Here is a 27,238-nt window from a genome sequence, read left to right on the forward strand (position 1 = left end):
ACCACCCGGGGACCAGAACATGAACATGAAAGACACTCCTTGCAAAGTTTGCAACGCTCAGTTTGGTTCTCCAGAGCTGCTCTGATTGCAGTGGCAGGGAGAGCATCCTTCTGCATTGCCAGCATCCTAATAATTTGTCACCTGGGTTGAGCATGAAAAGATCACCCCTGCCCCTTCCGACTTTGCAATGGACATTTATCTAGAAATCGACAGTGCAACTCTGGCTCTCCAGCTGTTTTTGGACTACAACATCCATCATCCCCAGGCATTGTGGCCAATCATCAAGGATTATGGGAGTTGCAGTCCAACATCTGCAGGAGGGCCGAAGTTGTGCAGCCCTGCTCTAGAAAATGGTGCCAAAGAGTGAAACCAGAGGAGGGTTTGTTATCCTGGAAGCCTCCCTGATTCTCAAGATGCTTCAGCCCTGTTCAGACATTATGCTGTACAAATGTACAGATGTCTGTGCACTTGTACGTGTGTTTGTGTGAATGACTGTACCTGAGTTCATTTGAAACGTGAACCTGGATACAGGCCTTTTAAATTCATGGCACAGATAGGAAGTGTACTTCTGTTCCTGTGTTCAGTATAACATGTGAATGACTGTACCTGTGTAAAGATCTGTACCTGTGTACACTGTACACTTGTATAAGCATGGAATATAATGTGTGAATAGGCCTTTCTTCTCTGTTACTTCAGGTGGGTTCTTCCTGGTCTGGTTGTCACTGCAGAAGAGTAAGGCAGGAATAAGATGTTAGAGTTCTGAAGTAGTAGAATGGATTGTAACCGTACCTCAGAATGTGGGGAATACCTCTTTCGAATGGTTCCTTTGGTAAAAGGAAAAAACTCCTTGCAAACAGAACAGCAGCAAGGGATTGAGCAAACTGGGCTAAATCTCTCTCCCTGGTGTATACATTAATTTTTTACTTACAGGGAGCATTTAACATGGTGGGAAATAGTGTTCCCTCTAATTTTTTTCATCTGTATGTGAAATGAGTTTTGTTCTGGGCGGCAGTATCAAGGCAGTGTGTGCACAGGTGCATTCAGTCAGAGTGGGGCCTTCCTGATTCAACCTGAGTGGGATCAAAAATTAACTGACCTGACATTTTAAAAAAACTTGTGTGCACATGCACATGCCTTAGAGAGAACACTGGTGGTAAAGTAACTGTAACAGTAACAAACAACAACAACAACAACAAATAAATAATAGCATCCTGACTTGCAATCTGAAGTGGTACCACTCTCACACAGCAGGATCCTACCACCTCATCCTTCTGCATGTCTAAGCCAGTCCCCTGCTTTTGTAAGACATGCCTCTGCTACCCAGAACCAAGCATAATGGCACTAGCCATAATTTGCTGACAAGATTCAGAAGTAGCTGCGGCATTTTAAGTATGAAAGGAAAGAGATTCAATGCTCTTTAAACTAATGCTCTGTGGAAATCTTACCTGATAAAACAATTCCTTTCTCAGTGATTATTCATGTCACACCATTGTTCAACCGAAACTGTTCAGCAATGCAGTTATTCCCATTTCAAAATCCATTCCTGAACTGCTTTTAAAGAGTCTGATATATGGAATCTCTTTTTGCTGATATTTTGTGACAGACTAGCTGCCTTCCTTTGTGGGCTCGTAGCTTCTTCCCTGAGATGGACAAAGTGAAGTGAGGGCATCAAGCTTGTTTATTGACTTCAATTAAGAGACTAGAACAGAGCGTTCAAATTCGGCATTGGTAGAGCAGAGACATGCCAAAGCAGGCTTAGCACACTGGGTTAAAGGGTCACGTCCCAAACTTCATATGCAATATTAATCAAAGTGAAAGCTACATTTGCGCCAAAGCAACATCCTCTAGTTAGTGACAAAGTGGCTGTTTATAATTAGTGACCCTTATTTCAAACAGTCTTTGACTAGTATTCCCAGTTCTGCAGAACATATGTTATTGAAAATCCCCCTCATTGTTTACTGTCCCTGGTTCTTTACAAAGCTTGTGCAGATGTAATGCTGGTGAGTCCTTAACCAAGGTCAAAAGATCAGGATTGGGCAGTGGAATGCCCTGCAGCAGCGCTGCCCTCTTTATGCACAGCTTCATTCCTTCCTTTTCCTACTGACTCCAGCCATGGTTAAGTATTATTGGTACTGGCATTAACCATGGTTAACACTAAACCCTGGTTCAAATCCTGATGAAAAGGAAATCTGAGGGGGAAGGAGATTGTGATGCCACATATTTATGTTTTAGTTTTAAATTGGGTTGGGGAGCAACTGTTAAACTTCTAGGTTCTTTTTAGATAACATATTGGTATATTTGTATACAATATGTATTCTGTGCACACGAATGGAGTAAATAGATTTGAATTTGACAAGTATGCCCGTCATTTTATTTCTTTCCCTCTCTCAGCCTCATTTGCCAATTAGTAAAATGGGACTAACAACACACCTCTCCAGGGGCACAGCAATGTTGGAATGGGCCCTGGGACAAAAAGTGAAGATGGGCGTCTGATCCCCACTTTTTTCTTCAGGGAGGAATGAAGGGTGAAGCAAAAAGGAAGCTGTCAACCAGCTGGGGGGACCCCCCTGCCCTTCCTCGGGGACCCAGCCACCATTTGTTGTCCCTCCTTGTTCAATAGTATTTATTATTATTATTATTATTATTATTATTAATTATTTTATCATATTTCTCTACCGATATTATTTTATCATATTTCTACACCGATATGCATATCTCTAGGCGGAGTACAAAATTTAAAATATTTAATAGTCACAAATTAAAATACATGACAATAAATACAATATAATACAATTATTAAAACAAGTTTTTAAAATTATTAAAATTAATTCTAATTAAAAGCCTGAGAGAAGAGGAGGGCATTGAGGTTCTTCCTGAAAACAAACAGAGAAGAAGATGCTCTTATTTCTGCAGGAAGCTTATTCCAAAGCCCTGGGGCAGCCACAGAGAAAGCCCAGTACTGGGTTGTCAGCAAACGAGCTGGTGGCAACCATAACTGGACTTCTCCAGAAGATCGTAACAGGTGGCAGGGTTTATGACAAAGGAGGTACCCTCTTAAATAGCCTGGACCCAAGCCATTAAGGGCTTTATAGGTAATAACCAGCACTTTGTATTTCACCCAGAAACACAATTGTAGTTACGCCTCTGCATTTCCCTATCCACTCCTATTCTTGTTTACTCAGAAACCAATCTCCCTGAATGCAATGGGATTTATTTATTTTTACATTTATATCCCGCTTTTCCTTTTCCTCCAAGGAGCTACATGGTTATGTTTGTACATGTTTATGTTTCTGGTGTACAACAACCCTGAAAGGTAGGTTAAGCTGAGAGATACATGACTGGCCCAGAGTCATCCAATGAGTTTCATGGTTGAATGGGGATTCAAACTCAGGTCTTCCTGGTCCTTGTCCAACACTCTAACCACTACGCTATGCTGGCTCCCTATTTATTCCTAGTATATGTGCATAGGACTACAGCTTTAGTCATGGCATGGTTGCAGAGGGACATGAATGAAAATAATGACACATTCCAGAGGGTGAAAGCATACCATCTAACATCTGAAAAACAGGTACACTCATTGACTTGTCATTCAGACCAGTGTGTCCATCTGGTCATTGTAAATGGCATAAGCTGCTATTTCTCCTGGGGTCTAATGGTTGGCATCCCCTATTATAGAATTGTGGCAATCTTAATTTCAGAAATCTAGTTTTTCCTATTGCCAATAAAGCATTTATTTTTTAATATTTCAGTCTTGCAGGGCTGTGTGCTTGTATTTCATATAAATTTAGCACCAAACACAACGTAATGTTAATTATTTCACAGCTCAGTGTATAAGTTGTTTGACTTGGCATCAGAATAAGGCAGCTGGCATTCTAGCAACCAAATACATCAGCCAACCTAGTGTACATTTGGAGGACACACCCCAGGATTGGTTGCAAATTCAGTACACACCAGCAATTGGTACACATCATAAAAGAATAGGTGCAGTTGGGAAGCATGTAAAAATGCCATGTTAAAAATATACAGAAACCCTTCCTCTTGTACTCCACAATAGCTTAAATTCAACCAACAACTAATGAAGGTTAGAATAGTCAATTTACTTGTAGATGGCCTGTAAAGCTGTGGACAAAATCCATTTTTAATACCCTAAGTATTAGTGGGATTTCCATCTTTTTGTCCCTTTTCAATGGATGTTTTCCTCATCGCTGCATCTCAGTAGCAGAGAAAGCTGCATCTGCTGGATTTCTGTCCAAGATGCACATTTAAAGGATTAACATTTCTACTAGTTTAAAAAGCTGGCATCTCTCAATTGTGTGAGAACAACAGAATTGCTCAAATAAGTTCAGGCAGTGCTTACTTTAGAACAGGAAAGGGTTAACGCCTGCATAGAAATCACAGCTTTTGACCTAGAAGCCTTGTCCATTCACCTTTCTGCACATGCCTAGATGTCCTGTTTCGTTTATTATTACTTCACACACCCTTACAATTAAAAAATAGGTTCAGACATTGAGCCATGGCTGAGATTAAGTCCTGCATCCAGGAGTTACTAATTTGCATTAAGTGATCTTGACTTGAGTAAGAAGAGCCTAGGCCATAGGTCCATCTAGTCCAGCATCCTATTTCCAGCAATGGCCAGCCAATCCCCTTCAGGAAGCATGAAGACACAATTCCTCACACCAGCTGCTGTTCAGAGGCATACCTCACACTGAACATGAAGTCCCATATAGCAAACAGTCATTGATAGACTATTCAGGAATTATTTCAGAGCCTCTGCCTGACATATAAAGCTGGTGCATACTGAGTCAGACCATTGGTCCATTTAGGTCAGTACTCATAGCACTGACTTTTTGCCAGCCCCACCTGGATATGCCAGGCACTGAACTTCCTGGGACCTTCTCCATGCAAACCACTACCACCCTACCACTAAACTAAATACCTTCTGCTACCCTTTCCTGGCCACCATCTCCCTGCCTGGAAAGACTTCATGGATTAGTTTTCAGAACATAATGGTCAGGGGGGAAATTGAGGGAGAAGGCACAGAAACTAGAAATGGTTACTAGTCTAAGGGCTATGGGTCACCTCCAGCCTCAGAGGCAGGACACCTCTGAATATCAGTTGCAGGGGAGCAACAACAGGAGAGAGGGCATGCCTTCAGCTTTTCCCTGTGGACTTCCCAGCGGCATCTGGTGGGCCACTGTAGGAAACAGGATGCTGGACTAGATGGGGCTTGGACCTGATCCAGCAGGGCTATTCTTAAGTTCTTATGCAGATAAGGAACCACCTGAATGAACATGTCCTTCTTCCTTCCAAGTCAGGGCCACCAATTCTGATTGGTTATTCCTGACACACCTCCAACACCACCGACCTGCACACACACTTCCCCCAATGTCTTTCACAATATGAAATCATTTAAATCTCCAGGATTGCTTTTAAAGGTCACCTGGGAGTTATTTGCACATGGCATAATGCGGCGGGGTAAACGTTGAGCGAAGCCACTTCGAATCACACTCACAGCATTGAGGGAAGCAGATCCTCCCCTCTGCTCTTGGGTTTGCTTTTGATGCAAGTTCACATGGCATGCCTTCGTGTTCTCCTTCTAGCCAAAGCGGGGGTGGGGGGAGAGCAAACTTTCTAAAGAGCTATATCTGCATTTCTAAAGAGAGTATCCCTCTTATCATGCTAATGATTCTAGGTCAGTGCCTCTCCCTATTTGCTCTGGCATTTTCAGAAAAAGTAGCTTAAAACCAGCATTTTAAAAACACGGAAATACACTGAGATAAGCTAGAATTTGGGAGAGAAAGCCCGATTTGTGTGTAGAGTGGGTCTAAGGATCTCGAAGGGACTTTGGGGTAAATTTGGCTGGTGTGTGAACACCCTCTCTTTCTTCCGAAGGAGATTCAGGGTAACAGCTCTGTCTGTAAAGCCTCCTGGAGAGCTCTTAATGGTCACCTGGAGAGCAAGAGATGGTCATTTACATCTCTAATCACACATGGCCTGAGCCAGCTCTGATATATTGTCTGGACTGGCCTCAAAAGGTGGCAACATGGTGTAAACCAGGAGTTCCCAGCCACAACAACCATTGTGATTGGGGATGATGGAAGTTGTAGTCCAAATGAAGTGATGCCATTTCATTTGCTCTGGCATCTGGGGACCCAAGGTGGCTGGGAACTCCTGATGTTCACCATTGGTAGTCCTTATAGTTGAGGCCTAGCTAAGCTAAGAGGAATGATGCCAGGCTTGTGCCTGGTTAATGTGGACTTGCAAGTTGCAATTGAGACAGCAGAGTCTTTTGATACCTGAAAGACAAATAGGTTCACTGTGGCATAAGTTTCTGTGGATTAGAAAGGTTTATTGCAGCCAAATGTTTATGCTACAATAAACACTTTTATTGTCTTTTAAAATATCACAAGACTGCTGTTTTTGCTGTAACAGACTAGTATGTTACCTATAGCATATCTTTATTTGCTGTGGCAAAAGAGCATGAGGTTATACACTGCCTTAAGTTCCACAGCGGAAGGAAAGTGGGACATAAGTGCAATAAATTAATTGAGTTGCTGAGAAGCAGTTTAAGGAAAGGAAAGGTTGTGCCGTAGAGTCAGTGTCAACTCCTGGTGACCACAGAGCCATGTGGCTTTCTTGGTAGAATACAGGAGTGGTTTACCATTGCTTTCTCCTGTGCAGTATGAGATGAAGCTTTTCAGTACCTTCCTATATCGCTGCTGCCCGATATAGGTATTTCCCATATTCAGGGAAACACACTCAAACCAACAGCCTCCTGCTCTCTGGGCAGGTTGCTTCCTTGCTGGGCCATTAGGTGGCTTGAGTAGCAGTATACACACATAATAAATAAATGAACAATTGACATTTGTGAGAGTCAGCATGGTATAGTGTTGGACTAGAACTGGGAAAACCTGAGTTCAAATCCTAATCTCTGTTCAGTCATGAAACTCACTGGGTAACTCTGGGCCAGTCACATATCTCTCAGCCTAATCTACCTCACAGGGCTGGTGTTGTGAGGATAAACAATAACCATGTACATCACTCTGGGTTCCTTGGAAGAGCAGTATATGAACATAAAAACAATAATACAATAAAATAAAAATAATAAAATTTGACATAGGTTTGACCAGTCAATTGCCATTTTCTGTACTAGTGATCATTGGATGTCACTAAGGTGGCCAAGCCAACTCTCCAGGAGATTTCCCCCTTCCAATATTGTTACAATATCAAGGCATTAAAATCTCCAGAATTGCTTTCAAGAGTCACCTGGTGGTTGAAGAAGATTCCTGGAACCTCCAGGGCAACCCTAGTAACTGTTCTGCTTTAAGCTAGCTAGCTAGCTAGTAGATACCGCTTGACCTTCCTGTCCAGCAACTCCACGCAGGGGCATAACTATAATAGGGCAAGGGGAGACAGTTGTCTGGGGGGCCCACGGCCTTGGCCCCCCCCCAGAGGCAAGTCACATGACTGACTCCCCCAGCCACAGGCCAGCCCGGGCTTCCTTCAGTTGTATTCATTCTCCGAAATTTATGTGAGTGTTAAGACCTGGAGCTACCAGAACAGCATGTCTTTCTCTAGTACCAGTAAATGACTTGCATCGTCCACAATTTACAAACCCTTTAAAAAAATAATTTTGCATGATGTTCTGTGGCACATAGGAGATGATAGATAGATAGATAGATTTTACTATCCTTTTTGTTACCACTATTCTGCCTCATTTAAGATTTCTTTACTTCGTGAGCTGAGCTTCCCGGGGGCGGGGAGGCATTTAAAAATCTTGTCTCTGGGCCCACTCCAACCTTGCTACGCCCCTGACTCCACGTTTTTAATCTGAAAATTCCATGTGCACTTTGTAATGCAGGGTTGATTTTTTAATCTTGCATTGTGTGTGAGGACCTAACAGCACGCTCGAGCTTCAATGGACTCACACACTACTAAACCTTCTGGAATTTGCAATGAAGCGTTAACGTGGGCAGGAAGGTTCTCAACGCCGCACTTCCTGCGCCACCCCACTAGCTGTCCCACTTCCTCCCAGAAACAGGAACCGAACCAGCAGGAGTGGTCCTGGGTTGGCGACGCAACAGGCGGCAGCAGCGGCAACTTGTTTACACACCTTGGCGCTTGTTTGCTGCGGAACTTGCCTCTCACCTCGCGCTGTCGTGCAGGGAGGGAAAGGGAAAGGGGAAAGCTGCGGTTCTTTGGCTGCTCTCCGCAGCTGGGCAAACGGCACACAGTATCAAAACAATACGTGTCAGCAGGAACGTTTGACCGCCGCCTCCGTCGCTGCTGTGGCTCTTGCCGCGGGATTAAGCCAGCTAAATTATTCACGATCGTCTCTGGCCAGAGCCAGACAATGCCCGCCGTCGACAAACTTCGCCTGGAAGAGGCTTTGCAGGATAGTCCGCAGGTACCAGCAGGGCAGAGGTTGAGTGTGTGCATCTGAACGGGGAGCCGGGAAGGGATGGCGCAGTCCTAGCAGATTGCGTGTAAAAGCTACCTGCAGCGTGGCTGTGGGAAGGGGAGCCAGGCAGCATCGGCCAGCCTGAAGGACGCATTGAGCCGAACAGCGGCTCGCTCTCTTGATTTTACGGATCAAGTTTGATTCTGCCTCTTAACTGAGAACGAGGGGCTGCTTAAACGGCGTTTTAAAGCAGGTGCAGGAAAAGGGTTCCTATTTTGAGCAGTCTATAGAGTTGAGCATTTTGAAATAGTAATAAAAGTGGTGGTGGTGGTGATCTGGAGCCGTGGGTGTCAGTCTTACAGAAAGGCAACCAGGGAATTAAAATGGAAAGAAAGGCATTGTCCTTGAAGGCTTCAAAAGCTGGGATATTAAAGTGAATACTTTGGCAACAGGATGATAGCATTATTAAAGCTAAAGTTGTGCAGTTGAGTCGGTGTTGACTCCTAGCAACCACAGAGCCCTGTGGTTGTCTTTGGTAGAATACAGGAGGGGTTTACCATTGCCATCTCCCACACATGCTGAGATGATGCCTTTCAGCATTTTCTTATATCGCTGCTGCCCAATATAGGCATTAGGGATGTGCATGGAGCAGGGAAGCTCGAAGGAGGTGGGGGTCTCCCTTTAAGTGCGGGGGAAGGTGCACTTACCCCTCCTGCTGCTTTCCCCCAGCTGGCATCCATGTTTCTTAATGCCCATTGGGGGTGGCAGCATACCTCCGCGGCTCATTAATGACTTCTGGTCAGATCCAGAAGACGAGGGCAACGGTGTGGCCTCCGTTGGGTGAAAGGGTGGGAGAAAAGTGGCAGGGGGGTAAGTGCACCCTCCCCTGTTCTTAAAGGGAGACCCCCTGCTGCCTTCGAACCGGTGGAATCGCAGGTTCTTTGAACCGGTTCGGAGGCCCATAAAGGGCCTCCGAACTGGTTCCGTGCACATCCCTAATAGGCATACAAGCAGGGATTCAAACTGGCAACCTTTGGTTTGCTAATCAAGTCATTTCCTCACTGTGCCATTAGGTGGCTTAATGGCATTGTTAAAAGTAAAGTGTGCCATCAAGTCAATTTTGACTCCTAGCACCCACAGAGCCCTGTGGTTTTCTTTTGGTAGAGTACAGGAGGGGTTTACCATTGCCGTCTCCCATAAGATGATGCTGTTCAGCATCTTCCTATATCTCTGCTGCCCGATATAGGTGTTCCCCATAGTCTTGGAAACAGTAATAGCAATAATGAGAATAGTGGAGGTGGGTGGTTTTGAATTGGTGTGGACAAGCACATGAAGTAAGACTGGGGATGTGCTGAGAACATGCACCCCTCATTGTCACAGGAAGATATCCCAATGTGCTCTCATGGTGTCTTATCACATGAGGGGTGTCAGTTAGTGTTCATCTAAATTGCCTCTCCAAATGTGCTCCAAAACCCTGTGTAGAGGGGCAGTTCAGATGAATGCTCCATCACGCAATTAAGGGATGCCCCTGAGAGTGAGTCAGGGCAGGCACACTCTCAGTGCATCCCTGACCTTATCACATGTCCTGGGACGTTCTTATCTGAACTGCCCCCCACACACGGCTATTCACACAAAACACATACATGTGTACAGACTTCGGTATGCACATACAACAAAATGTATGAATAGGGCTTCTGTGGGACAGTGATCCCATGTGTAAAGAAATCTGACATTCTTAAAAGCAGGAGGGTTTTGCTATAGCAGTAGGCAAAATAATAATTTGTACTCTAGTCATCTAATAGTTGAGAAATGAATGTTAAACACTGGCTTATTTCTCTATGGGACTGGAAAGTTAGGAGAGCATGGGAGGGGTAGAGCAATGGCTATTATACAAAATACCTTTGAAATATAAATGTGCTTTAGGGAGAGGTGGAGACAGGAAGTGACTTTATTGTTGCAAGTTTATAAGGCTCCACTCTGTCATATGTAGGTCACTTCTTTCAGGAGATGCTCTAGAGGGTCCTCTCCCTGAAATCTAGGGAAAGGAAAGAGAGAGAGAGAAACTTCAGTTTTATTTTTTCATGTCTGATCTGTTAGATTTTATGTAGGCAACAATACATCTTAAAAATACAAAAACAAGAGTTAGTGTATAATTAAGACAGAAGTGATTAAAACTCCACCACTAGAAATCTACTGGATTATTTGTGTGTCTGTGTTTTGCGGGTGGATTTTTTCAAGGCCTATGAAACTGTGCAAAGGGTTCTGTTGTAAGGTGGTAGTATTGTACTCCCCCCTCCCCGCAAACACCTCCCCTTCACCCCTAGTTAAAGGAATAACACTACCAGACCCCAGCTTCCTTCATTTTTGGATCTTTCCAAGTGAGAGTCCATGTTGGAAAAGGGCTTCTCAGTGGAGAAGGTGCCGGCTCATGTGACTCATCTAAATGGATGCTGGTGTTTGAAATGCCTGGCAGCTGATTAGTGCAACAGACAGAGGCTGCAAAATGCATAAAAAGATGAGCATATAGGCTCTCTCTGTTTCTTTCCGGGGTCACGGGATCATGGGCACAGGAATGCTGAAATTCAGGGCATTCCAGATTTAAAGGGTCTAAGAACACTGACCCATACATACAATTCTATAAAAATCAGCGTCTTATGGCATTTTAAAGACTAACCAGTTCATTGTAATATAATTTACACACAAGCATACATACACATGCACAGGGGGTAACACTTTATGCATCTCATGAAGTGGACTGTTGTCCATGATAGCTCTTGGTACAATAAATTAAGGTTAAAGTGATGCAAGACCTTCTGGTGTGTTTTGTGCAACAGACTAAAATAGCTTCCTCTCTGTAACTGAATTCTGTGGAACTTAAACCTAAAATATAATTGTGTTCAGATTTATAGCTGGTTTTCCTGGTCTGTAAAAACCTTACAAAAATCCAGGGCTGCCTTTCCTTCAGTACAATAAGCCAAAAGAAATTTTATTTTCTATTAGATGAGGTTGGACTCACTGGTTACCTCAAGGTAAGAGACAGCCACTACTAAGACATAAAGAAGCCCCACAGAATTCTAGAACTGTAGAGCTAAATATGTGTTTATCTTTACCAGGTAGCTTAAAAAGCCCAACTTGAGCATCCTCATCTAAGACAGTGAAGGTCACTTTATACATTTAGCAAAACAAAGCAGTAATCCCCTCCCTCCACCCCAATTATACCATTTCCGATTGCCATAGGGAATCTCACATGTGCTCCTATCTAAAACAACTCCTTACATGTAGAAAACTAACATGTCAGGGCAGGAGGCTTTGAGCTCAGTTTGTCCATGACATGCTGTTTTGCTCTGTGCAGGGAGTTATTTCTCACTCTTGAGGGAACATTCAAACATGCAGTCTGGCACACTCCAGGAAGAAGAGAGTTCACTTGATCCTGTTGATGAATAAGCAGGTCCTGAACCTTAGTAATTTCTAACCCCAATAAGATATTATGAAGGTGGAGTTTGCTTGGAGCATGTGTAGTGGGGCCATTTGGATGAACAGCCCTCCCCACCAGTGTTCCCTCTAACAGGGATTCCCAGATGTTGTTCACTACAACTCCCAGCTTCCCCAGCTGCAATGGCCTTTGACTGGGGATCCTAGGAGTTGTAGTCAACAACATCTGGAAACTCCTGTTAGAGGGAACACTGATCCTCCCCACTCCCTCAACCGTAATAAAGACACATGCTGGGAAGGTGTCAAGAGATCCATAGAGTACATCCTGATGGGCATGCTCTGAGCTCATCCCTTTCCCAATTGTGTGGGCAAGGATGGTATTGTCCAAACTGGCGCTTAATGTAGTCTTGTGAAGAAACACAGAGAAATCTGTTGTTTTCTCCCCACATCCAAACTTCCAAGTTGAATTTACTTTGTAAAATTATCTTTTTAAAGGTGAATACTGTATTGTAAGATGTGTTTATTCAGCAATTATGTTGCTTGGTGCCATTCTGCAAAGCTTTGATACAGCTTATTGCACCAAGAAGGCTCATATCAATTTCACCATAATCTGTTCCCACCAAACAGCTACTGTGCCATTGAAGAAGGAAGTCAGTCCTGTTTAGTGATCACCACCAGTGCTCCCTCTAAGGTGTGCATGCGTGTGCATGCGCTCACATGATTTTTGATGTCCCCTCAGTTCATTTTAGATCCTGCTCAGGTTGAATCAGGAAGGCCCCATTCTGAATGCAGGTGCGCGCACACACTGTCTTATACTGCTGCCCAGAACAAAACTCATTCCGCACACAGATGAAAAAAATTAAAGAGAACACGGATCACCACATCCTTCTTTTTGTGTCTAGGGAGTAAACCACAGTTTATTCAGGGCAGATGTAATTCTACCGTATAACATGTATAAATAGCCTTGCCTTCTACAAATCCCAGTGCAAATGTTAATTTCAAAGTACTTTGTACACCTGAAATAAACTGGTTTTCCCGTTGTAGTCTTGACATCTTACGAAATGAAAATTTGAAGAGTCTGTTGAGACCAGCTAAACAAAGAAAGAATAGGCAGAAAGTTTAATATAGTTAACGTTATCAGTGTCTTACAGTGATTGTTTTTAAAAGGTAGCAATAAAGATGACTTTAAAATTACAGTGGTATGATCCAGTTGAAGTTTTTTTAAGTTGTATTAATTTCAGTTGGAAATTACTTAAGCACATATTTAACGTTTCCATTGGTGCAGTGGTATTTGAGTCTGTCTTTCCTTCTTAAAGATTTCCAAATCAAAGTTCACAAGCCTATTCTGCCTTTTCTTTGTTTTGGTTATTTCTAGGCAATAGCTATAACTGACAGTTCATTGGCACCGATTGAGTGAGAACAATACTGCATCTTGCTTTGCTTCATGTTGCTTTATTACCTAATAATGAGTACCCAGAATGTTGGGGGCAATATGCTAAATCATTGTAAACCGCTTAGAGAGCTCCGGCTATAGAGCGGTATATACATGTAATTGCTATTGCTATTGCTATTGCTAATAAGAAACCACTTCCATTATAGTTGAGCTGTGAGAATTATCATAGAGAACTAAGGTCTTGAGAGTTGTGGTTATCACATAATACACACTGCTGTGTACATCAGCTTCATTATGATAGATCTGATGCCCTGCAAAACCGGCTTAAATGTATTAATATATTTATTTTATTAAAATATTTTTGTACTACTTTCCCACTGGTTTGTGGGGGTAGGGACGGTTGCCTTAGGGTGTGTGTGTGTGTGTGTGTGTGTGTGTGTGTGAAGGGAATCTGCTTCATCACCTGAAGACCTGGTATGGTAGTGGCCACTAATTCATTCAAACCTATATAATAACCCCTGCTAAATGGACAAAGAGGCATCTTTCAAAGTGGTGATTTTCTCTATATTATGCCAGGGGAGAGCAACTGGTCCTTTTCAACCCCATCACAGCATCCCTCCAGTGACTGTTGCTGGCCTTCAACTTTAGCCTACTTAGTAAGTTTATGAGATCACCTAGCTTTCTGTGCCTCTGTCCCCCTTTATCAACTTCACAGTGCCTGGATCAATTTGAACCAAATTTGAAACAGTTACAGAGAGATGTGGGGACACCACAATGGCGTAGTTTGTGATGTTGTCATCCACCCCAATTCAAGATGGCAGATGCATGAACATTTGAGGTGCAAGTGGGCTAGCTTGTGAACTGCCTAACCAATTTGAACCAAATTGGATACAGTTGTAGGGACACATGGGGGCACCTCAGTGGCATAGTTTATGATGATGTCATCCACCCCAATTCAAGATGGTGGATGCATGAATATTTGAAGCAGGAGGGCTAACTTGTGAAGATGGTAATTATCAATTGAGATTATAGTGAAAGGAAGGTAGACAGATTAGTTCTTACTAGAACGTCTTGTTTTCTTCTTCAGTGAATTGTGAGCCCTTTGGGGACAGAGGTTCTTCTTCTTGTTGTTTTTTTCCTAATTAAACCACTTTGAAAATGTTTTCATTGAAAAATGGTACAGTATATAAATAATAATATTTATTCAGTTGCCACTGTTACTGACCCTTCCAGCAATTTTGTTGTCAACTTTCCCAGCAGCCATGTTTTCAAAGCTCAAGGGTGTATAACTTTAAGTGTGTTCTGTTTTATTTCAGGTGCCATCTTTTGATAAACCCGAATGCACATTGGTATTAAAACCTAACAGGAGGAATTTACTGCTAATCCTAAATTTTAACAGTACCGTGTTTCCCCGAAAATAAGACAGTGTCTTATATTAATTTTAGCCCCCAAAAATGCACTAGGGCAATTAGTGGTACATCAGAAATTACTGCTAGGTCTTACTTTCAGGGTATGTCTTATTTTGGGGGAAACAGGGTAGTATGGGGAGGGGGAAGTGGTGTTGGAGGACCATCTCACTCTGTCATTTTCAAACTTAGGCAGCTGTGGTGGATTATTAATGAAAGCAGCTTTTTAAATCTCAGACTTGTTGGTGCAATCCTTTTCTATTAAAATGTGGGATTTTCTTGCAACAAGAGTGGATCTCAGAGGTGCTTCTGTATGAACCATGGATATTTGCTAGAATTCTGACTATGTTGACCCGCACTGTAAATCAAGGCTTTTAGATCTCCTGTCTGCAGCAGGGTTGCCAAAACATTCAAAGATATGTATTTTATTTTATTTATTTCTGTATCGCCCAAAACATGCGTCTCTGGGCAGTTTACAATGAAATTGTAATTAATTTCATTTAACACAATTAAAATCATTTAAACGTTAAAACTATTAAAATCAGTTAAAACTATAAATCTAATTAAAAGCCTGGGTAAATAAAAATGTCTTCAGTGCCCTTTTTAAAGTTGCCAGAGATGGGGAGGCTCTTATTTCAACAGGGAGCACATTCCAAATTCCAGGGGCAGCAATGTAGAAGGTCTGTCTCAGAGCGGCCGCCAGACAAGCTTGTGGCAACTGCAGACGAACCTCTCCAGATGATCTTAATGGGCGATGGGGCTCATGGTGAAGAAGACATTATCTTAAATACCCAGGGCCTAAGCTGTTTTGGGCTTTATAGGTAATAACCAACACCTTGTATTTTGCCCAGAAACATATCGGCAGCCAGTGTAGCTCTTTCAACACAGGAGTGATATGGTCTGTCCTGGATGACCCGGAGACCAACCTGGCCGCCACATTCTGTACCAACTGCAGTTTCCGGACTACGTACAAAGGCAGCCACACATAGAGTGCATTGCAGTAGTCTAGCCTGGAGGTTACCAGCAGATGTACCACCATTCTGAAGTCGTTCATCTCAAGAAACAGACGCAGCTGGCATATTAGCTGAAGCTGATAGAAAGCACCTCTGGCCATCGCCTCAACCTGGGACACCAGGGAGAGGTACGGATCCAGAAGCACCCCCAGACTGCATACCTTTTCCTTCTGGGGGAACATGACTCCATCCAGAACCGGCAGATCAAAATCGTCTCCCGAGTTCCAACCCCACACAATAAGTATCTCCATCTTATCTGGATTCAGCCTTAGTTTGTTATCCCGCATCCCGCCCATCACTGCCTCAGGGCAGGCATTTAGGGAGGTTATGCCTTCTCCCAATGATGCTGACAAGGAGAAATAGATTTGGGTGTCATCAGCATATTAATAACACCCTGCACCAAATCTCCTGATGATCTCTCCCAGCAGTTTCATGTAGATGTTAAACAATATCAGACACAATATGGAGCCCTGAGGGACACCATAGGAAAGTTCAGATTTGGAAGAACAACAGTCTCCAAGAGTGGAACCACTGCAAAGCAATGCCTCCCACCCCCATCCCCTCAGACGTTCCAGAAGATACTATGGTCAATAGTATCGAAAGCACCAAGAGATCCAAAAGGACCAACAGAATCACACTCCCTCTGTCAATTCCCAATTGGAGATCAGGCCGACCAAGGCAGTCTCTACCCCATAGCCCACCCAGAAGCCAGTTTGAAATGGGTCTAGATAATCAGTTTCCTCCAAGACCGCCTGGAGCAAGATATGGAAGCAAGCTTTTTTGAATTTGTTCAAATAGTTATGATTACTGAACCCACATATTTAGAGCTAGCAGTGGCTGACTCAAGCTTTTGTTTCTTGCATTTGGTTAGCATGAGAAGAGTGCAAACAATATGTCCATTAATTTGCGCTCCATCCAGTACATTCAGATCATGTATTTAAATTAGCCGTGGCCTCGGCATTTTTCTAATGTGATCCTCAGTACTAAACAAGATGCTTACTCCTTGGGCTACTTTCATTGTTGAAATCAACCCTCAGTCACTTCCCTTGGGTGAAACTGCCACACCTTTGATGAGCTGTGTAGAAAAAGCAGAGCTCCTCATGGGTGCTCCAAGAGCTTCTCATGGTTGCAGGTGACAATTAGTAAATTAAAGCCACCTATTTGCCACAAAGATATTCTGGGAAGAATAATCACCCCCCTCCCCCTAAATCTGACGCAGAGAGTGATCCCATACGTCTGCCTCCAGCCTCTGGATCTTTTGTCTTTTCTCCTAGGCCCAGGCTGTCTTTTGAAATTACTTGTATCATCCTTCTGCACAGGCATTTCCTGTGTAATTAATTTATAATGGTAATCAATTATATAGGGCTTAAATGCTATGGAGTCATTCATCTTGGAACATCCAAGATAGGGCGTTCATTGCTGTTACTAATTCCACACCGGTTAGGATCTGCCACCATAGGCTTCTTAATAGTCCCAAAATTAGCATTGTACCACCATGTGCTTCAGGACTAGGAATCCTGTGTTTTTCGACAGAATGTGCACTAGTTATGTGTGCATGCTGCAGGAAACTGTGGTTAGCCCTAGTCACCCAAAGTGTTTCCACAGAGTAAAAATTTGGAAGTGTGTGTGTCCAGTTATATTAACGTTTTACAAGTACACTATAGGTACAGATGATGTACCCATGGACTTTATAATATGTGAAGCAATCTTGAGAGAGTGGCAAGGTGAATCTTGGGGTAAGGGAACACGAAGCCACACAGGTGGCTATTTAGCCATGGTATCATCAGCACAGCTCCCATATTCAAAAGCAGTGTGTTTCTGAATATGAGTTGTTAGGTATACAGGGAAACCTCAGCATTCATGGACCCGACACCCATGGTTCTGTGTATCTGTGGCCAAGTAATTGACACTGGACTTCAGCGTACATGGGGGGAATGAGTCAATGAAGGGTTAATTTGGCTTATCTGTGAGTTCGGGGTGGCCAGAAATGACCTCTGAGGTCATTTCTGGCCACCATTTTCAAAAAAGGAGCCATTTTGTGGCTCATTTGTTTGTTTTAAAGTGATTTTTTTTTTTGCCTGAAAATGCTGCATTTGGGACTTCTGTGCTGGAGACCCAGGGAGCACGGCAGGGCACTTCCCCCTCAGTTTTTAGGACCCTTTTTTGCTGTTTTCCATGCCTCCAGGAACCTAACACCCCACCCCCCCACCCGGAGTCCCATTGACTCAATGACCTATTATCCACAGTTGTAGCAGAGAATGGAACCTCCGTGGATAATGGGATTCACTTGTATTAATTTTCTGGTCCATGTACACATAGCCAAAAGTTGCACTCTCATCCATGGCATATGTTATGAAAGTCTTGTTTTTTCCTCCATGTCAGAGAATAGCAGCCTCAGTCTGCAAAATGGGAATAATACTAACCTTATTTCACTCTAAACCTATACTTGAAATACTATGAAATACTAAACTTATTTCATTCTTATGAAGCCGGTTGAGAAGAAGACTTAGTGCTGCCTATCCCAGGCCTTGACATGTTTTCTTTGGATCTAGAAGCCAGCTGAAAAATTTGGGAGCTAGACAGTGGACCCTTGACAAAACTGCCAGATTTAGTGATGGAGAATGTGGAAGGAGAGGGCAAATGGGTTTCTCTTTGTCCCTTTTGCAAGTGGCCTATTTAGAACAGAAGCAGGGCTGCCTAGCACAAGTAAAGATTTTACTAAACAACTCTACCTCAAAATATCCTAGTCTAGGTGCCACTGTTAGATTTCTAGGCATCGTGGCTCCCTGATGCGTGGGATTGGCCAAGCCCTGCCCGATCTCAAATTTTGGGGAATAGACTTTTCTAATCAATACTAGGCCACTTCTCATGATGCAGCCCCTGGCACATGCATTTATGAAGGGAACACACAGAGAGTGCACCCGCTGTGATGGCCTCCCCTCATGTCCCAGTAGCCTCTGTGTGTCCCTTTATCACATGGAGGAGCTGACCATCCTGATGGCTCCCATACATATGCTCCAAATAAACAAGTACTTGGAGCACATGTTTAGGGACCTTTTGGACGAAGAGTGCCACCCCCACCCCCTGACCAGCTAGAGGAGAGTTAATCTTGTGGTAGCAAGCATGACTTGTCCTCTTAGCTAAGCAGGGCCCACCCTGGTTGCATATGAATGGGAGACTGGATGTGTGAGCACCATAAGATATTCTACTTAGGGGATGGAGCTGCTTTGGGAAGAGCATATAGGTTCCAAGTTCCCTCTCTGGCTTCTCCAGGATAGCACTGAGAGAGATTCCTGCCTGCAACCTTGGAGAAGCCGCTGCCAGTCTGTGTAGCCAATACTGAGCTAGATGGACCTATGGTCTGACTTGGTGTAGGCCAACTTCCTATGTTCCTATGCCCCTCCCCCCATTAAAAAGGATGTTTACCAGGAGAGTGTTGGGATGTCTGCACTTTCTATGCATCCTCTTAGCAATCACTTGCTCTCAGTGTTCCCTCTAACAGGGATGTCCCGATATTTTTGACTACAACTCCCTGAATCCCCAAGCAAAAGCCATTATAGCTGAGGATTCTGAGAGTTGTAGTCCACAACATCTGGGAATCCGTTAGAGGGAACACTGCTTGCACTAGGGGCTGTGTCGTGTGAACTGGCCCAGTATTGTGCAATGAGTTGTTTGGGGTTTGGACTATAGCCAGATAAGCCTCTGCAAACCTCTTCACTACTGAAGACTTCCCTTTGTAATCGTGGTTTCCCTGAGATTGCTAAGGTCTGAGGGCCTCTGATAAATCATCTTCAGTATTTTACTTCTAGAAATATTGCTGGGGGCTGTTTCTGTCATGTTTCTGTTTTTAAAATGTGTCTGGTTTTTTCTCTCTCCCCTCAGTTCTGTTTGAGAGTAATCTGCTAATCCTTTTTCGTTTATCAGACTCGCTCTTTGCTAAGTGTGTTTGAAGAAGATGCAGGGACACTTACGGACTACACCAACCAGTTGCTTCAAGCAATGCAGCGGGTCTATGGAGCTCAGGTAAGTGATGCTCAACTGCACTGCTTCTTCTTTACATTTACCTCAGGCAAGCCTTTTTGATAGAGTTATTTATTACATTTCTGCGCTGCCTAAAAGCTTAGTCCCCAGGCGGCGTAACAACTAAAACAGCAATTGCAATAAAATCAGAATTTAAAAATCTTAAAATGAACAATTTAAAACAGAACTAAAGTTAAACAAACAATTAAATACAGCCAAATGTCTGGATCATGAGTAGGCAACCTTGGCTGTCCAACTGTTGAACTACAAGTCCCATCATCCGTAGCCACAGTTTATTGTGGCTGTGGATGATGGAACTTTTAGTTCAACAACAGCTGGAAGGCCAAGGTGGTCTACCCCTGGTCTGGATAAACAAGACCAAATATTGTTTATCAAGGCTGAGCATTTCTGGATGGGCGGTATAAAAATTGAATGAATGAATGAATGAATGAATGAAAGATATTGTCTTCAGGGCTCTCCTGAAGGCAGACAAGGAAGTCAAACCCCACCGCTCATCATGAAGCACATTCCAAAGTTCAGGAGTGTCTGACTCCTTGATGACAGCCAAGCTGGTGGCATCGATAGAGAAGCTGAGTGTTTTGAAGCTTCATCTCCCATTTTTTAAAATAATGGTGGTGCCAGGAACTGTTAAGCTAGGACAAGGCCTGGTCAGGCTCACTGTGCCAGATCCTCCGTGCCTTGGGATCAGGGCCATAACAGTGGCATGAGTGGGTGTGAAACTTTCCTCTTGTGCTGTCCTCCCAAGAAAAATCCCCCTCCCCTAAAACCACAGTTGGTTAAGTATCTCAGCCACAGGAGAGGTGGAGATAATTCAGATCAGGACCACAGAATGGGGAGGGCAGTATAGTATCCCTGTGTTTTGCCCCATGGGGCAGATGGTTTTAGGGGAGGGGGATTTTTCTTGGGAGGACAGCACAAGAGGAAAGTTTAACACACCCACTCATGCCACTGTTATGGCCCTGATCCAAATTCCACTTCTGCCCCCTATCCTCTCTTCCTGCAATTAACATTTCTGTTCATTAGTCTCCTTCATTTTATGTTTGGACTTGAGCTGTCCATCCTTTGCCATGGAAGTGCTTCCTCACTGCTGTAGATCACTTGGAAGGGGTGTCATTGTAGACCACCGGCAGATTACCTTGGTGAGGTCAGTGGCTCTGTTTGTCTGCATGGTCACTGTGTTGTTGAAGGGAATTTGTGTTCTCATCAAGACAGGGCTGAGGAAATCGCTACCAGAGGAAGCTGTAGCAATATATCCAGGACGGCCCTTTCAGTGCACATAACCACTCCCTCTTTCTTGCTTTACTCAGGATCATGTGTATAGCAGTGTCAACTCAGTGGGGCCCAGCCCTACCAAGTGTTTGGATTTGAACTGCTTGTAATGTTTTAGCCAGGTGCTGAGTCAGCTCGCCTATATGCCAGGTGGAATATCTGGAACTCAGCCTTTTATGCGGCACGCCTTCCTGCCTTTCTTGTTCTATGTGTACACTTATTTCAAAAGCCACAGGCGCGCCATAATATTAGGAAATACAGTTTGTTAGGAATCCTAGGTGGGATTTAGTGAGAGTTCCATTTCAGTGTTATTTCCTTCATTTAATAGGAAATTAAGTCCGTTTCTCTCAAGTGGGGAATTGATACTATTTGTATGGCAGAAGGATCATATTATGTTGATCGTGTTAGCACCGTCAGAACTGGAGCATGGAGAGAACTGCATTTGTCTTTCTGGCAAACGTTGTTTGTACATGTGTTTGACAGGCATAGCCACCTGTTCTGAAGTAGCCATCAGGTAGTGAATAGATGGGATGAAATAACAGAAGGACTCTGAAGCTAAGGTGGTTTCACTCGTATTTCCAGCCTTGTAGATAACTGAGGAGAGGCCCCAGTTCAGAAAAACAGTTGCATCTGGTGCGTTCTGCTGGCACACTCCAGGAGGGGGGCCTTCTTCCCCTGGGCTTGCCATAGATGTCCAAGGACTGCAGCCAGCGCCTTTAATTACAGCACTTCTCAATGGTTCTAGCAGTGTAGCATTTTTTGGTATAGTATAATTTACTGTGAGCTGCCTTGGAGACCTTTTATACTGGAATATGGGATATCGAATATTTAAAATAAATACACCAGCAACCCTATCGTGCTTAAAGTCTATATTTGTTGCCCATCCTGACTCTGGGTTTCATCTTTCGATATGGAATTAAGTCAAAAGTGGCGTTGAGATGTTTTGCTAACACAGAAACATCATGGTTAAACTATGAGTGACTACTTATGAGTGAGTCCAGGTGAGGTGGGGGAAGGAAAAGCCTGTTTTCAAAAATGAGCAATAAGGTAGTTTGCAGGTGGTTGTCCGATTACCCTACATCCAAGTCAGAAGCACAGATCTGAGCACAAAACGGGAGAGTTTGACGTGGTTTTAGGCAGCAGAACTTTGGCCTAGGAGATTTGCTGTTGACCTGAACTAAACCAGAAATGCTGAAATTCAGCTCTTATCAAAGTTCCTTTGCATGTGCAGAAGTGCCTCCCTGCACTGAAATGAATAGGAAGCCTTTAAATGTTTGAGGAGAAGGACTCCATATATTTTGAAGAGCCCCAAAGGCACTAGTTCAGTGGTTCCCACTTCTCAACCTGAGGGCCTCCAGATGTTGCTGAACTACGACTCCCATCAGCCCCAGCTACAATTTGTTGTGGCTGGGCAGGATAGGAGTTGTAGTTCAACAGCATCTGGAGGCCCCTAGGTTGGGAACCACTGTGCTAGATTGTGTGCATATGTTACTTTACACTACAAGCTCCTGAGATTTTGCAAAGACGTGACAATAGCCCTATTCACACGTTATGTTCAATATTGTGTATGCTGGTATATCCAGGTACAGTTATTCACACTTTATGTTCAACACATGTATAGTAGCGCACTTCCTATCTGTACTCTGGTTTTAGGGGGTCCATACCTGTATTCTTCTCTTTTTAACACAAAAATATGTACATTACAGATATTTGTATGCATATACCACATGTCTGAATAGGACTTGATCCGCTGTAGCATCGAAATAGTTGTGGTTTTACAGTGTTTGCTATTTACCAGAGTCTGAAACATGGACAATGCTTGCAGGATTTCTTTTTCATGTTGTACATAATCCTTACTCAATATTCTCTTTATGTGCAAGGAAAGAACCAGTTTGGGGACCCTTCTCTAATAGTGGAATTTATCACCTTAATCTTTTTTGTGCTCTTGTTTCAACTCCGCAATGCAAATAACTGATAGTAATGCATGATGACAAAAACACTTCAGATTTCTGTGGAAGGCAGGAAGGGGGAAATCTAGTCCTGATTCCTGCTTTTGAATATATTTAAATTGCAAAAGTGTTCTCTCTCTCCCCCTCCGAACAGCCCGGCTGGATCAGGCCCCAGGTCCATCTAGTCCAGCACCATTTCACACAGTGGCCCACCAGATTCTTCTGGAAGCCTACAGGCAGGAGCTCAGGGCATGCCCTCTCTCCTGCTGTTACTCCCCTGCAACTGGTATTCAGAGGCATCTTGCCTCTGAGGCTGGAGGTAGCCTATAGCACTCCAACTAGTAGCCGTTGATAGACCTCTCCTCCATGAATTTATCCAAACCTCTCTTAAAGCCATCCAGGTTGTTGGCTGCCACCACATCTTGTGGCAGAGAATTCCATAGGTTGATTATGCATTGTGGGGAAAATTACTTCCTTTTGTTGGTCCTAAATGTTTTGGCAGTCAGTTTTATGGGATGACCCCTAGTTCTAGTGTTATGCGAGACGGAGAGAAATCCAACTTTCTATCAACTTTCTCCACACCATGCATGATTTTATGGACCTCTATCATTTGTGTATCCTTGGAAGAGAGTCCCATTGTGTCCAGTAGGGTTAGTAGGCATGTTAAGCACTTACAATAGCACTTACATTTATATACCGCTCTATAGCCGGAGCTCTCTAAGCGGTTTACAATGATTTAGCATATTGCCCCCAACATTCTGGGTACTCATTTTACCGACCTCGGAAGGATGGAAGGCTGAGTCAACCTTGGATGGTTAAGGATGACAGTCTCAGCTTTTCAATGGGCGAGGTCCTTAGTAACGACACACCTTTTCTCTTTGTAGAATGAAATGTGCCTGGCAACACAACAGCTCTCCAAGCAGCTCCTTGCATATGAAAAACAGGTGAGCATAATACTCGGTTTGCATCCTGCTTCCTGAGCAGTCTCCAGCTTCAGACATGATGGTAGAGGTGAAAAGAGAGGCTATGCCCAAAGTGCCTCAGGCAGTTCCCTAATTATGTTGAGGAGGACACACGCCCATTGACCTTCTTATGGTAGCAAACTTGTGCCAAATCCTAAGCAGGTGTTTGAGATGTTGCAATGAATATAGGCTGTATTTACCCGAGTCCAAGATTAGGTTCCCCCCTAGTTCTTTCATGTTAAATATCAGGGGTCATAATAAAATCAGTCATCTTCTGTTCAGGTAAATACAGGTATCTGAAAATGCAACCACCACATTACACTAGGTGGTGTCTGCTTCTTACAAGGATGTGGCAGGAGTCTGTTGAGAGGAGTCTTCATTTAATCTGTGGGCAGTGTGTGTAGCGAGAAGGTTGGAGACCTGCTACAGCACGCACACCCACCCACACACGATATCCATGTCACCTTGGGTGGATGAATGATGCATACTGGGATCTCTAAGACCAAACCAACAGGAAACAATAAGATCCCCACCAATCTGTACGCTAACCATATAATGAAAAGTAAGCAACAACTTAATCCCGTATAGTTCTATAACTGAAAATATTTACAATCTACAATAGGACAAAACATAGAAAATCCTATCAGTGAAACTAAATATGTAGCATTGGGGGGATTGGTGAAGTCCATAGTGTGGAGACGGATTTAATGTGAAACAAACAAGTCCACACATCCACAGTGGTGACCTCTGTTTCTGTGTAGGTCTTTCTCAAGTGGAGAATGGTCTTCAAAAAGTAATACTAATCCACATGCTCCCAAGTCCAATTATGTTTACAGCCACCTCTACTCCTTTTGGAGAATTCAGTCGGAGAACCAAGTTCTTGTAAAGTTACAAAGCTACTTTCCGGGTCACCGTAGTGGATGTGCAGGCTTATTTGTTTTGTATGACATCACTCTCCACACTATGGACTTCACCAATCCCCCAATGCTACATATTTAGCTTCATTGAGATGATTTTCTATGTTTTGTCCAATCTTAAATTATAAATATCTTCAGTTATAGAACTACACTGGATTAAGTTGTTGCTCACTTTTCATTACATGGTTAGTGTATCGTTTGGTGGGGATCTTATTGTTTCTTGTTGGTTTGACCCTGGGTGGGCCAGCATCCATTCAAGAATGGCGGGCAGGTTTCTCACACCTCTCCCCAATGCAGTGATTTGCTTCCCCCTAGAAGTATCAGCCATTCTCTAGGAGAAGATTAAGGGGTCCTATCGGGGGTGGCTGGGGCTAAACCTGCCATTGGTAATTCTAGTGTCTAAAGCGCTGGACACATTCCTCACCCCACTTTTACAGCATGTTTCTCTCTGTCCCATAGAGCTCAGTGGGAGCCATTCTGAATCAAATCATTTCATGTATTTACGGAGGTCGTTCTCATGACCAGCCTTTTGTGGATAGGAGAGGGTTAACCCGGGCACAAAGGCTCATCTGGAGCCATGGGGACCTCTCCTACCCAGTGCCTACCTAACTGGGTAGCCTAGCTTTTGTTCCCAAGCTTAAACTGTGTTAGGACAGAAACACCCTCTGCCCTACCTCAGCTTTTGATCGTGTGGGTGATCGCCCTGGCTTCTGCAGCTCCCAGGAACCAGCGGCCATGTTAACAAATGAGTCCAATGGAAAGTGGGGCCAGGGAGAGAGACACTGCCGCATTGCCAGGGGGCTGCCTCTCCACTGCCTGTGCAGTGCGTTGTGGGATACTGGAGGACTCCCAGCTCCTGAATGCAGCCCTGAGGAATGACACTGTGGCGTTTGTGTGGGTGTGTGAGGGGCGGAGCCCAATGGAGGATCTGATCATGTGGGAGGAAGCAGGTAGTGTCCTGCCTCCCCTCCAGCCCGCCTCCATTTGATAGTGTGAAAGGGCTCACTCTATACTTGTTCTTTGTTGCTCTAGTCCCGAGAGCAGGACTAGAACCAGTGCGTTGAAATTACCGGGAAACAGATTCCGAGTAGACATCAGGAGGAAGTTCCTAACTGTAAGAAGTGTTTTGACAGTGGAATAGACTGCCTTGCATGGTGGTGAGTTCTCCTTCACTAGAGGTTTTCAGATACAGGCTGAATGCCTCTGCATCTGTCAGAGATGCTGTAACAGCGGGCAACATCTGGAGCAGTGGAGCTCTTGCAGATAGACGTTGAGCTGGCACAAAACTGTTGCTGGTGGACAGATGTTGAGCTAACTGAGCAAAGAGACGCCTTTAAAAGTGGTGATTCTCTTATATTCAGCAGGGGGAGAGCAACTGACCCTATCCAACCCCAGCACAGCATCCTTCCAGGCCATTGCTGGTGTCTACCTTATGTTTCTTTTTAGATTGCGAGCCTTTTGGTGACAGGAGGCCATCTTATTTATGTATTTTTCTATGTAAACCGCTTTGAGAATTTTGATGAAGAGCGGTGTGTGATGTGATACACACTCACATAGTAGTAGCTAGTGTTCCAGACTAGTGTTGCTGTACCACAAGCATGCTCCCAGTTGTGCATGGCTCATTTGGTTTAAACGGAACTTTTGTGCAGGGGTGAATAGTATAATTCCACAAATCCTTGTTTTCTAGCACAACTAACGGATCTTCTTGCACTAGTGCAGAAGACTCTGGAGTGTGTGTGTATGTGTGTGTGTGTGGGGGGTGTATGTATATATAAGCATTTACATATATAGGCAGACAAGCCAGTTTTTTGCACTGAGCAGGGGTTTGGACTTGTGGAGAGAGCTGGTCTTGTGATAGCAAGCGTGAGTTGTCTCCTTTGCTAAGCAGGGTCTGTCCTGGTTTGCACTTGAATGGGAGACTACATGTGTGAGCACGGTAAGGTTTTCTCCTTTGGGGGATGGAGCCGCTCTCAGAAAAGCACCTGCATGCTTGCCTGCAGAAGGTCTTTGGTTCCCTCCCTGGCATTTGTAGATAGGCCTGACACCTTTCTCTCAGACGCGGCCAGCTGGAATATTTGCTCTTGTTTGCCTTGCAGAACTTTGCCCTGGGTAAAGGAGATGAAGAAGTGATATCCACCCTTCAGTACTTCTCCCAAGTTGTGGACGAGGTAATCCAGAGGGCTAGAAATCGTTCCCTTAGATGCTGCGCTTCTCCTTCTATAAATGTTTCTCTTATTGAAAGCTTGGACCTTGTAGAAGCCTGTTGTAATATCTGAGAACAGTGAAGTCATTTTGTTCAAGAGCAGTTTTTGGGTGGGGAGAGCGGGGCAGGAAAGCATATGAGGAACAGTCCAGTCTGGGTGAGAGATTAAGTTTACAGTAAATATTTACTTACAGAATATAACTAAATATTAAGGTCACTTTAGCTTGAAGTCTCGCTCTAAAAATTGTTTTT

At 43.9% G+C, this 27,238-nt stretch overlaps 1 protein-coding gene and 1 long non-coding RNA gene across 3 annotated transcripts in view; one reads left to right on the forward strand and one right to left on the reverse strand.

Moving 5' to 3' along the window:
- Positions 1-605: 605 nt before the first annotated feature.
- On the reverse strand, positions 606-7,392 carry LOC128326306 (uncharacterized). The gene is made up of 3 exons (XR_008307950.1): positions 7,267-7,392; positions 1,446-1,640; positions 606-722 (listed from the first exon to the last, which is right to left on the reverse strand). It is a non-coding gene; the product is annotated as an uncharacterized LOC128326306 (long non-coding RNA).
- Positions 7,393-8,012: 620 nt separating this feature from the next.
- Positions 8,013-27,238, forward strand: part of APPL2 (adaptor protein, phosphotyrosine interacting with PH domain and leucine zipper 2) — a 41,045-nt gene continuing 21,819 nt past the window's right edge. For both annotated transcript variants that reach the window (XM_053256484.1, XM_053256485.1), the window contains exons 1-4: positions 8,013-8,407; positions 19,570-19,668; positions 23,789-23,848; positions 26,880-26,951. In XM_053256484.1, the coding sequence (XP_053112459.1) occupies positions 8,354-8,407; positions 19,570-19,668; positions 23,789-23,848; positions 26,880-26,951 (285 nt within the window). In that variant the 5' untranslated portion in view covers positions 8,013-8,353. The remainder of the gene's footprint in view (positions 8,408-19,569; positions 19,669-23,788; positions 23,849-26,879; positions 26,952-27,238) is intronic.

Source organism: Hemicordylus capensis, chromosome 5, assembly GCF_027244095.1.
Source record: "Hemicordylus capensis ecotype Gifberg chromosome 5, rHemCap1.1.pri, whole genome shotgun sequence".
Taxonomy (NCBI): Eukaryota; Metazoa; Chordata; class Lepidosauria; order Squamata; family Cordylidae; genus Hemicordylus; species Hemicordylus capensis.